The sequence below is a fragment of the Pterocles gutturalis genome, unplaced genomic scaffold, assembly GCF_000699245.1.
Source record: "Pterocles gutturalis isolate BGI_N339 unplaced genomic scaffold, ASM69924v1 scaffold11046, whole genome shotgun sequence".
Classification (NCBI taxonomy): Eukaryota; Metazoa; Chordata; class Aves; order Pterocliformes; family Pteroclidae; genus Pterocles; species Pterocles gutturalis.
In genome coordinates, this window is record NW_010097839.1 from 25,446 (window position 1) to 37,825 (window position 12,380).

Consider the following 12,380-nt stretch of genomic DNA (forward strand, 5'->3'; position numbering starts at 1 on the left):
TGTCTCTGTACAATAGAATGTGCATATGAACAATATGTAACAAAAAAGTTTTTGTTTTGTAGGGTGTCAGCTTTTATTGGGCTAAATGTTAGAAACACTACACAGACAATATGGGAATGTGATTTAAAGAGCTAGCCCAGAATTTTGTTGCAACTCGTTACGTTCAATTTGTATAGCAAATGTAACTGTTGCAGCTCATCATGAGACTCAAATGCCTTCTACAGTTTTGATGCTGAGACACAAATGTTTGTTTGAATTCACTGTAAATGCCAACACTAAAAATAATCAGGACTTTGTTAGCTAAACCATTTTTTGAATTCCCCTCAGTCAACCTAGCTGAGTCTGAAGGTAGAAAGTGCAATATAGCAAGATGTTGTAACTGAGTGATATAGTATCCTGAATAGTTCTTGCAAAACCTATGGTACAATACATAGATATGTGGGTGTAATATTGAAATTAGAGATGCCATTCACAGGTATTTAATAAGGTGAAATATTAAATATTATCATAATATGATGACAAAAGATTTCCTAGTGTACTTGGGAAGGCTACCACAGAGACAAGCAGATTGATTTCAGCATATGCTAAATAAGGCACACAGTTAAAAGGCTGTTGATAATGAACAGTAGTATACCACAAAAAGAAGAAGGGAAAGAAATAAGGCAATGTGCTCTATCTCCCCCTCATTTGATAGTGGGGATAGAAGATGCTTGCCTTTTTGTCTGTCTGGGCTAGAGGACTTGGAGAAATGTGAGAGCTGAACCTGAGAGGGCCAGAGTTAGCTGTTCCAACATCTTGAACAAATTCCATTGTGCGTTTTTGATGTCTAAATTGATCTTAATAATGCATTTAGTTATTTTATCTTGCAATTCTACTTTAAGATAAATGTTCTTTTGTTATAAAGTTGACTTTCTAGTGACAGAAAACTTTCCTTCACTCAGGGATAGTGAACCTTAAGGTTAGGAAAATCTCAGCTCCTGAACAGGTGAATGCTCAGCTCCTGATCAGGGAAGCTGCAAGTTTTATGAACTGGTATGACATTCATTGTTTTCTGTGATTATTCTTGCCTGGAAAACTCTTTGCTGTACCTAAAGTGATAGGGGATATTTCTGAATCCTACAAATCTCAAAGGGCTTTGAATAAATTACTTAAAAGTAGAATAGAATAAAATCTAGGGCATATGCAATTACATTGATTTAGTCTGATAAGTAATATATAGTGATTAATTTACTCTAATGCACTGTTTTGCCTTTATGTAATCTCTTTAGGCTATCAGTACAGAGCTTGAAGATGCAATATGTGAAAAAGAAGAAATGAAAACCAGGGTTCATAATTATATAACTGAAATTTCCAGATTTGAGACCTTGATGGCTTCAAAGGTAGAAGTATAATCTGTAGGCAGTCATTACTGTTTTCAATAAATCCATTGATTTTAGAGTATAACACATTCTCATTAGGATACAATAAACAAATTTTGGAATGTATGGTTTGGCTCCCTTTCTCCCTGACTGTCCTATTTTCCTCTTTTATTTTTTTTACCTTCTTTCCTCTGCAGTTTCAAGCTGTTAGTGGATTCATATAAAACTTTATTAGGTCTGAAGCATTGATAGATTCTGGCACATCACAATTTCACTAATTATGTTTCAGTTGTCCATAACACTGGAGAATGACAAATAACTCATATTCAAATGTTGTTTTGCTTTTTGAGTTTTGACAAGGTAACTAGTATATCTGGTACTATTCAATGATTGTAGGCAATAAACAGCTTAAATTATGGCTTTTAATATTTTACACTTTTTTAAAAAGAGAAATTTTCTATGTAGTTCTTCAGGAAAGTGTAAAAATAGCACATTGGAATGCTTTATGAATGGTAAGAGTTCAGAGTTTTTGCTGTACTAACAAAACCAGTGCTCTTGTTAAATGTATTTTATCCTGATAGTTGGATTCAAAAGTGTGATGTGTGTGAATTAAAACTTATAATCATTTAAAACAAATTGAATTTATGTCAAGAAAACATAAACTGGCAAATTTGTTATGTATGCATGTAAATTCAACCACTTTTTACAAGTAGAAACTGAAGCATAGAGAAAAAATTAAGGTCAGTAGTATGTTAGAACTCTCAATTTAAAACACTTGAAGTTTAGTTTTTAAGGATTTTATACTATATATATATTTTATACTTCAGTGCTGTGGCCACATCTTTGTCAAATAAAAACCCGTTATTCAAGGCAGGTACCAAGAAGCTGTAGAATAGCCAGTGACCAATTTTCAAAGGTTGGTTTCAGGGTTTTGTCTAGTATTACATCTCGATGTTGCCTGTGGAGACACGGATTTACCTTTCTGCACAGTGTTCACTTGCTTAATCACGAGTTTCTGTTTCCTAATGTCCCACCTCATTCTGTCTGCACCTTCCAAGTTCTGGAAGAGGCATAGAAGGAATTTCAAAAACAGTAGCCTTCCTCACTAGATGAACCTGATTGATGCTAGCAACATGCTTTTGATGTTCATTAAATGAACAGGGGAAGAAGGGAATGGAGATAAATAAGAAAAATTAATCAGTGCCTTATAGTACGCACTTGCAGTTGGGCCAAATTAAAATTCACAAGCAATGTTGGTTCTATCACTGCATAACTTCTAAGCACTAAAGCTTGCAGTTTTGTACTTTTATGATAGACTGCTTAGGTGTATTTGTCCAAATAGTTGATCAGTTTTTCAGGCACTTCTGTAATACAAATATTTGTAAGAGTGCAGTAAGTAAAAGAGCTGAAAATGGATTCCCACTGGAATTTCTTGGAAGGGGCACCAGTAGGATCAATACATCTCAGTAATGTGACCCTTGACAATGCAGAGACATCCAAAATAACCCTTTCCCTGGGAGCCTTGAAACTCATTAACAGCTGCTAAATGTAAATACTTCCATTTAATAAAACTGAATGCCATCACTGTATTTATTTACTATTTGGACTTGCAAAAGGGATGATGCCCTTTAGTAATTGCCAGATAGTGGGATTAATAAAATGGAGAATTTTTTTTTTTTCAGAAGAAAATAGATCTATATATGTATATATATATTGTAGGCAGTAGGCATGAAATAAGACAAGCAACTTGAAGGTATGTTGATCATTGCAGAACGATTTACTGTTTCATCTAGGAAAAAGAAAACCAAGAGTTGTTAGAGAAGTTCCAAATGCTTCATACACAAGCTGAAGACTGGGAAATGAAGGCTCATCAAGCTGAAGGAGAAAGCAGCTCGATACGACTTGAACTCCTTTCTGTAGATACAGATCGGAGACATCTTCGAGAGAGAGTAGAACTTCTGGAAAAAGAGATTCAAGGGGTAATAACTTGTGCAATGAAATTCTGTCAAGGGAAGTGGGATACATTCAAGTGTTTTTTTAATAAAGTCAACATACTATTTTTAATGCTTTAATGAAAAATGATTCCTATATGTGAATGTTTCAAATGTGGACAGAGTTTTTGAATCGGTAACTGATTCGGGTTAGATATGCTTTCTTTCTCTCCTCCCTACTTTCCCAAAATTAGAATCAGAGCGTATGCTGTAATGATTTTATATCTCTTCAATTGGGTGATCATTGCTATTATGTTATTGTCTCTCTAAGAACCTTCAAAACATTTTCATATAGCTTTATGAGTATTAATCAGCTAGCTTTTTGAGTATTTTGTAAGTTTATTTGCTACGTTTCTTTGATGATTTGAGTGAAGTATTTGAAACGTTGGTGTCTGGAGTAAAGGTAAAAATCTGGTAATAGTAGTCCAAATCCAGAATCAGGATTCCATAGTATCAAAACTTAGACTAATACCATAGAAAATAATGAGGTTTGTATTTTAGAAGCAATAACTTAATGGAGATCAAGAAGTTTTAGAGAGTGATAGTTGTGGGTTGACCATATTTTGTCTCATGCTTTTAATTAGCCAAAAAGAGTTAGAGGCTTTTATATTATAAGCCGAATTGTATTTTTGGCATTTTAAGCTTTTCATTCTCTTCTGAAGATGGAGTCCAGCCTTCTTCCACTCTGGTATAGTACTTGTGTAATTCTTCAAGATGGTGATTAAGAATTGCAGAAATGGTTTATTAGTTGTTCTTAGCTATAATTTAGGGAGAGGAAAGGAGAGTAATATAAAGTTAATTTCATAGGAAGAGTTAGTTTTGAAAGGAGAAGAAAGTATTAAAAAAAAAAAACCAACCTGTTATCCAGCAGAGAACTGCTAACTCAACATTTAACACTGAAGGAGCATCCATATCTGTCTTTGTCTAGCATATTGTTGCACATCAAGCATATGAATCTCAGATCTCCTCCATTACAAAAAATACGTCCAAGTTGGAAGAGGATCTTAAACGTGAAAATCAGGAGAAGTCTTCTGTGTTGGCGGACCTGGCTTCTGTGAGGGAACTCTGTGTGAAACTTGAGTCTAACAAAGAACTTTTATCTCGACAGCTGACATCCAAAAGCATGGATTACGAAAGGGTAAGCAGCAAAGGCAAATTTAATTTGCTATAATAAAATATCTTCCTTTGCTTTTAATGGTTGTTGGAGAAAATAATAAATTACGTCTGAGAGCAAGGTAAGTTAATTTACATCACTAGTACTGCATTTATACATAAATTATAAATTTTGCAGTATACAGCTCTATATCTGTGGTTTTTGTACTAAAAGAGGAAGTTTCTTTCATTCATTATGATTACGAAGTGTGGCAGCAGTAGTTTTTGCTATACCAGAGACAAATTATATTTTGTACTGTTTTTTAATTTACTCAAAGTTTCAACTTCTGTAAAAAGTGAATAGTACACTTCTTATTTAGATATTGAAGACTCTTCCTTAATGGATTTTTTCAATTACATTGAAATTTAGATTCAGCTGAAGTTCATTAAATATTTTGAAATAGTTTAAACAGTTCTAAATATCCATAATGTCTGAGTTTGTCTCTTTACAGCTGATTGTTGTGTCTTTACTTAGGGCTGTTTAGAGTTTCTGTAGTATTCAAGACCTTGAGAACAGTAGTTCTCATCCCCACAGAATTTGTTTATATTCATGGAACTGATGAGGAGAACAAGCATTCCTACATTTTCAGCAAAAGCCAAGAAGCTAATTGTGAGCTAACTTAGTGAAATAGAATGAGGTATAGTAAATACCGTTTTTGTACCTGTGCAAAAGCCTACTGCTGTTAAAAGCCAATTAGTGTTCCAGGTACTTATCTAAGCATTTCAAGCACTTGGTGGTCCAGGTCCCAGTAAACCATTTGACAGCTTGAATAGTTTTTAACTAAGTAAAGTTTTAAATAATTGTAGACTTTAATTTGTTTAGTGAGCTTAGTTTCCTGTTCATTTTTGCGAAACTTCAAATAATTTCAGTCTTTATAACAATTCTTCACGAAAGAGAACACTGTGTGTTTGTAAACCAGTGTATTAGTAATGTATAAAATTTGTACCCTAGGTTCTAGGTGAATTAGAAGATATAAAATCAGAAGCAGATTTGTTGAGAAAGCAGTTATCCAGCGAGAGACTTACAGTTCAGAATCTTGAAACATTGCTGGCTACTAGTAGAGACAAAGAATTTCAAAACCATTTAACAACCCATGAGAAAGATTCTGAAATTCAGTTATTGAAAGACAAGCTAACACTCGCCGAGAGCAAACTGTAAGTTTTAACAAGTTTATGTATGTGCTATGTGGTTTACAAAGAACCTTTTTCTGTGTGACAACACATTCACAAAGTCAAATTCTTGCTGTTCAGTATGGTGGAGCAGATTTTTGCAGCAATGTCTTTTGGCCTTTCACAGCACCATTTACTTCTAAGTTTCTTTACAGTTCTTTCATATCACTTTGATTAATCATCACTCTGGTGGACATCAGTTTAGTACAAGCAGTAAATTTGGAGCAGGAGTTCCAAATGAAACCTACTCTAAAAGGAAATAACACCTTGCTGAGTTTTCACAGTCTTGTAAGCACTCGGAGTCTCTCTGGATTTGTCCCCAGTCTGACTCCGGAAAGTTTGCTTCACTTTCTCTGCTGGTCATGACTCTTTCTCACATCAGTCAGGCACAGGAGGCAATACCTTTCCTGAAGGTCACTTGTCTGATATAACTCTGCCATCTTTTCAGTGCAATCACTAAAATCCTTTCCTTCTGAGCCTCTTAGTGGACTACCTAATGGTGATGTATTTATTCCCGCTACAGAACCAGCCAACCCATGATAATTTGGAATTTTTTTTTATCTGTTGAGTACATCTATAAATGTACGTATGCATTGCAGTATGATTTGGATATTTAACCTTTGCATCAGAGTGTATCAATTCTCAAAATATATAACCACCTCTCTCACGGGTTCTGATTTTCTTCTTAGCTTCAGGAACCAATCTAAGTCAACTTTGCTTTTTAGATGAAGCATCCTATTTTTATTTGGCTTCGAAGAGTTTAGCTATGAGTTTAATTATTAAGAGAACACAAATTTTCTTAGTCTTGAACTGTATTTTATGTTCTTATGTTGGAGAGTATTCTGAAGTCCTCAACTCTTCTAGAACAATGTGAATTCATCAACATCTCAAAGCAAATTTAAAGTTTTAACATCTGTGTACTGCTCACAAAAAAGTACCAAGTAGATTAAATCCATGGTAAATGTGAATTGCTTACCTATTGAAGGTGCCTGTTGTCCTTATTTTGATCAAAGTAAGAATCAGTTGCATAATAAGTAGTGAAGTCACAGTACTTTAGAAAAGCAAAAGTACTTTTGCTGCTGTTAGTATTAACTATTAAGGAAAAAGTCCTGTATCATTTATTGTTGCTTTGAAATGTAGACGGAACTGAACCTGACACCTACACTAAATGTGGCCAGTGCTTTCCATGATAGTTAACTGCAACTTCAGATGCTGTGCATCTGCCTAGGATAGAAATAACTGTTTAACACTCTTATAGAAGAAAAACTAATCTGTTTGGAACAATGAAGTTACCAGGGGATATTTTGTGTATATGAAATTCATTTATGAGGGAAGTGGGGGTTTTAAAAAATTTTAATAAAAATTCATTATATGGAGCAGAGAATTTCAAGTTTCCATGGTATGTGTCATCATGATATGATTCTCCTGGGGATACATGAGCCAGTGACTGTAGTGGTATCTCTGCATTAAATAGTAAAGACGAGTAGCAGCTGTATGTAGATGGTGGTGACAAGTAAAGTCCAAGCAGAATTTCAGAAAAAGAAAAACAGATATGTAACTTGCTGACGCAAATGTGCAGAAAAAGTGCTTTTGGTTGATTTACGTAAAGCCTCAATTTACCACTGACAATGGTCCACCTGAAGTAGCAGTGATCTCAATGAATTTGTAGATGATGACACTATTAATCACCCCTGTCAGCTCTTTGTTTCATGTTTTAGAATTGCTGAGTTTTGTTTACTTGGGGGAAAAAGTTGATTGCATACAAAGAACATAAAATAATGGAACGTACTGACTATAAAATTTAAAAACAACAACAACAAAACACCCCAAAAAAGGAAAGAAGATTGTCTTTGTTTGACTGTAAGTTGGCTTCTTTGTGTACAAACATTAGAAAACTCTGTTTAAATAACTTCATAGTCATTTTTTCACATTTTTTCTTCTGCACACATTGTAGGATTCCTTTCTTCTTTGTTGTAAATATCGGTACTTGCATTGTCAATAGGATGGGATGTTGCAGGAAGAACGAAAATGTTCTCTTGGAGGAATAGTGGCTATTCTATTGAATTGTTGTCCTCTGTTTATCTCAAAGGTTATACATGTTGCTAGGCAAATGTTCAGGTGTAAGAACTAGTTGTATATATCTTATCTTCTACTATTTGGTTTGTAGTAGTTGCAGCCTAAAGAACAGGTATGTTAAATGCTCACAGCTGTGACTGAAGTATGTGATAATTATGTTTGCATCTCGCAGAATATAAATATTCATTTGACTTTGCAAAATTTCAGTTCTAACTGACAAAACTGTGCGTCGATATTTTTGAACATTATTTACAGTTTTGGCCTATAGTGCCTGTGCTTCCACTCTATTTATAAAAGGGTACTGATACAACCTCTGACTGCCAAAGGATTCTCAAAATTAACTTGTGAAGTTCTACAGTGCCTTCAATTTCGAGCTCTGTGAAGAGTGACTAGTAGGGTTACTCAGAGTGCTATTTGGGTGATAGTACAGGAAATGAGATCTTGAAGCACTACAGTGATTAAGTATTAAATAAACAGAGAATATTGAATAGCTAAACTACTTGTTGAGAGCTATCTGTATCTATTGTGAAAGAGCCAGATGTCCTGTGAAAAAATTATATATAATCATGTAATCTTACTATATGATGATTAGTGTGCATAGGGGTTCCAAATTAAAATATTTCTTCATTTTTGAGTGATTTACTTCCTGATTTTAATTTTGTTTAAATGTCATTGCCATGGAATAACCTCAGAACTCACACAACTGTTTGCTTTCTTTCTTTATTTTGCAATAATGATATTGGGCCCTGAATTCTTACCTTCATCCTGAAAGCATATGCCTGTCTCTGAAGGACTTAGAATAAGATATCATCGAGACCTCCTGTCTTCTGCATCTGTTCTCAACATACTGGATCAAGATACCATTCTAGGAATTTCACTGGTGAATAGGGAACACAGGAGAAAATATTCTGCAGTTCTTTTTGGATCAAATCTTTTGAGTACTTTACATCTTCCTGGAGTCAGAGACCAGCGGGTGCCAGACAGGATGTAATTGACGGAGCTAGGAGTGGAACTCGTTTTTCAGAATTCAAGCCCAGTGCTTTAGCAATAAACTAGTACATCTTTACTTCTCGAGAAGCAACTTTTGAGCATTCCATCTCATATTGGCTTTGAAGACTCTAGAATAACATAGCTGCCTAGACTCTGGTTTAGACAACATATTTTAGACTCAGCGGTGTTGTTTTTTGGTTTTGTTTTTTTTTGCTTGCTTTATAATACGATTAATGGTGTTTCACAACCAAGCATTGAGTCGTCCAAGCTGATGATTTGCTAAGAAGTATATTTAATTATGTTACTTAGGATTTTCAAGGCTGCTTTTCATTTTGATTCTTGCAATTGAACCAGTTGGTCCCAAACACCAAGGGTATAGTTGACAAGTTTTCGTACTTTGGGTTTTGCTGATCTGAGCTTGCATTAATACAGCTTTTACTTAGATTTGATTCAGTTGTGTTCATTGCTAACCAATGTAGTTTCAGCCTACTTTATATAATTTTTACTGAAGACATATCTGTTATGTGTGTATTTTTTGGGATAGTTACTGCTTTTTTCTTCTTTTTTAAAGTACACGTAAAGACCATCTCACATTGCAACAGAAGATAGTAAATCAATGAATTAATTGTTTTGTCTTTTTGTTTTTACCTTTGTCTGAAAGAGAACGTAATGTATTTTAGTAAGGATGTAGTGAGAGGCTTGCCAGCCTCTCATTTCTTTCTCACGTTGGATTCCTCCAGAAACATTCTGTTGCAGTCACTTGGTTCTCACAGCTTCTAATTTGTCTTTGTTGTTTCATACAGACCAAATCATGTTCAGTAGGTATTTTTATTTTATCTTGCTCTAATTCATGTAAGCTCCTAGCTGATGGTGTTCAAAGAAAACTTTGTTGCTTCTCGTATTTTTTTTTTAGAAGCAGCTATAATAGAGAGGTTCCTATACTTCGAAGTAAAGCTGCACAGCTGCAGACTGACTGTGATGTTTTAAAAAGGCAGCTGACAACTGAACGATTTGAACGGTAAGATGATGTTTTTTTCAGTGAGGTGACTCTTCTTATTTCTTTCTCACTTTTAAAACTGTTGCTTTTTTCAATAGTGAGGAACATTTATGGAAAATTGTGTTCCTATTGTCGTGCAAAATCTAATATTCTCATATTGAAAGCTGCTTAATTAAAAAAGAAAAAAAAACTTAGAGTTTCTTAATTCCCTTGTAAAAGTTGTGAGTTTACCATTACCTGTAAAAAAAAAAAAAACCACCCAGCAACAACAACAAAAACCAACCAAGAAAGTATTGTGAAAATCATCAAGTAAAAATACAGGAAAAAAGTTGCGTTTTCTTACTTTAACATCCTGCAGTACCAAAGTGTTATGTAACTGAAATTGCTATCTGTTGGTAGAGAGCGTGCAATTCAGGAAATGCGTCGACATGGTCTCTCTACATCATCATTACGTGCTTCACCTCCTCTCAGTTCAACATTAAGGTCTCCCTCACATTCTCCAGAACGTGCCATTGTAAAGACAACTGGTCAAGCAGCAGCTGAAAAGTAAGCGATTTGATTTTAGCAGGTAGTTTCTGTTTAAGAGTTAGGTTTAAACTGTTTCTAAATAATAATTTTTAATTATATGAAATTCTTACACGCTTTAGGTGGTTCTAAGTTCTTCTTTTTTGGACTCCACTACTATAAAATTGATTTGAAACGATAGATGCAAAATGCTCTCCAAACACCATATAGTGGAATGGATTCCCCACTCCTGTTCTTGTTAATGGTCTTGCAGCAGCTCAGAGCTATCAAATATATATCGCCTGCTGCTTGGTATTGCTATTAATCATATTCAAATATATATTGCCTATTACATATTGTTAATCGTTATCTCCAACAATGAATGGTTCATATTAAGAGAAATGCCATGAAATTCTCTCAAGTACAGCAATGAAGGAGAGATGTTCCACAGGAGAGAGTCCAACTAAAATGCATATGAACCCTACACGTTAGATGAAACTATCTCCAAAGCAGGTGCATAAAAATAATTAATGCATTTTTCATTGCTAGTGCTTGAATGCTATGAATGTCTAAGATCATGGTCACTAGAGTCCATAAAAAGAAATCAAAATCATCCTCTCACCTGTTCGTTTTCACTGCCATTTTTATTCTTTTAGAGATCATTTTTGCTTTAGGTGATGTCTGTTACATGTTACAGGCCTGGTTATTAACTTTATATCCTGTCTGTCCTATACTGCTTAATAAATGGCAACGAAGAGCAGAAGGACAGGGAGAGAAAAACAGTGATTGTTTCAGGAATATGTATGCAAATAACAGCTATATAGTATACTATAACAACTCATGAATCTTAATTAACTGCTAAACTCCAAGAAACAGAACTCCAAACTGATTAAACTTTATTTTTGTTGGTAAATACATATGGCTTGTTCTTTTGCTTACTTTTGTTAATAAAAACGCTTCCTGAGAACTGAGGTTGGCATGGTAGGATCCACATTGTCAGCAATGTTTCTTCTGCAAGTTTTTGGACAAAGCAAAAAAAAGGAAAGCTGTAGCAAATGATGTATTGGTAACAGGAATGAAACAGTATTTATGAGTTTTGCTTTACTGGTGAGCCATTAGGCAAACCCTGTTATATTGCAAATCAACATTTTGATTGAGATAGTGATAGATAATATATTTCTGAGAATGAGTATCAGCAGTAGAGAATTGTCTTTGGTCTTCCTTGCTTTACAGTGAGTCCCAAGAGCAATAAAAATAGTCCAGTTGCTCTACTTGAAGAATACCATGTCATGAACTATCTTCATCCTACTATTTGCGTACTTAGTTTTAACAATGACAGCTCTGTACCATATCTTATCAGAAAATATCCCATTTTCATAAACTATGTATTTTTAAAGAAAGTGGTTTTTAACAACTGAACTCATATGCAGTTTAATTTTTTACTATCTTGCCTTTTAAACCTATCAATGGATTATTACAGTAGAATGATCTCTGTATTACTATCACCATCTTTCACCCTACTTATTTATTCCTTCCTGGGAGCTTACCACAGTAAAGTGTATTCTGTAATCACTGTTCTGTAGTGTTAAAACTGTCTTTTTATCCAATCTGATTTCATCTTCTCAATAAATTTTATCTTCCTCCTCGTCTCACATTTACTTTGTTAAACTTTGAGCAATAAGTCAGTGAACTGAATGCAGAGTTTTAGATAATATGCTAATAGTTGATATTCAGTGATAACAAAAGAGAATATGCAGAAGCTAAATCTATTTATTACTGTTTATCCTAATTTTCATTATTAAAATATAATGGATAGCATTGTTGTGAATTTTTTTCTTTCTCCACCAGAAGTGTGAGCTTCAAGGAGTAACCAGTACTTGAGCAACTGAAGCATTGCCTTGTTACAAGGACTTATTTTTTTAAATTGTGATGGCTGACTTGTATTCTTCCTCTGTTTTCTTCAAATCGGTGATTACCTTTGAAATTTCTGAGAACCTATGAAGTAATCAACTTTGTGAAATTCTGTTTTCCCAACTGGCTGGGATGACTGTTTTTTGCGGGCTGTTTGATGGGGTTTGTATCAAGGCTAGCTAAGTTTTGTTACTATTTTGTTACAATAATTTTAAGAGGGAAACAAGGACT

At 34.4% G+C, this 12,380-nt stretch overlaps 1 protein-coding gene across 1 annotated transcript in view; it reads left to right on the forward strand.

The window, feature by feature from the left end:
* The window catches only part of CEP135 (centrosomal protein 135kDa), a 32,324-nt gene extending 20,216 nt beyond the window's left edge, over positions 1-12,108 (forward strand). Inside the window, exons 19-25 of the mRNA XM_010086689.1 lie at positions 1,269-1,379; positions 3,152-3,337; positions 4,278-4,487; positions 5,454-5,656; positions 9,651-9,755; positions 10,134-10,280; positions 12,087-12,108. Of these exons, the coding sequence (XP_010084991.1) occupies positions 1,269-1,379; positions 3,152-3,337; positions 4,278-4,487; positions 5,454-5,656; positions 9,651-9,755; positions 10,134-10,280; positions 12,087-12,108 (984 nt within the window). The remainder of the gene's footprint in view (positions 1-1,268; positions 1,380-3,151; positions 3,338-4,277; positions 4,488-5,453; positions 5,657-9,650; positions 9,756-10,133; positions 10,281-12,086) is intronic.
* Positions 12,109-12,380: the final 272 nt, after the last annotated feature.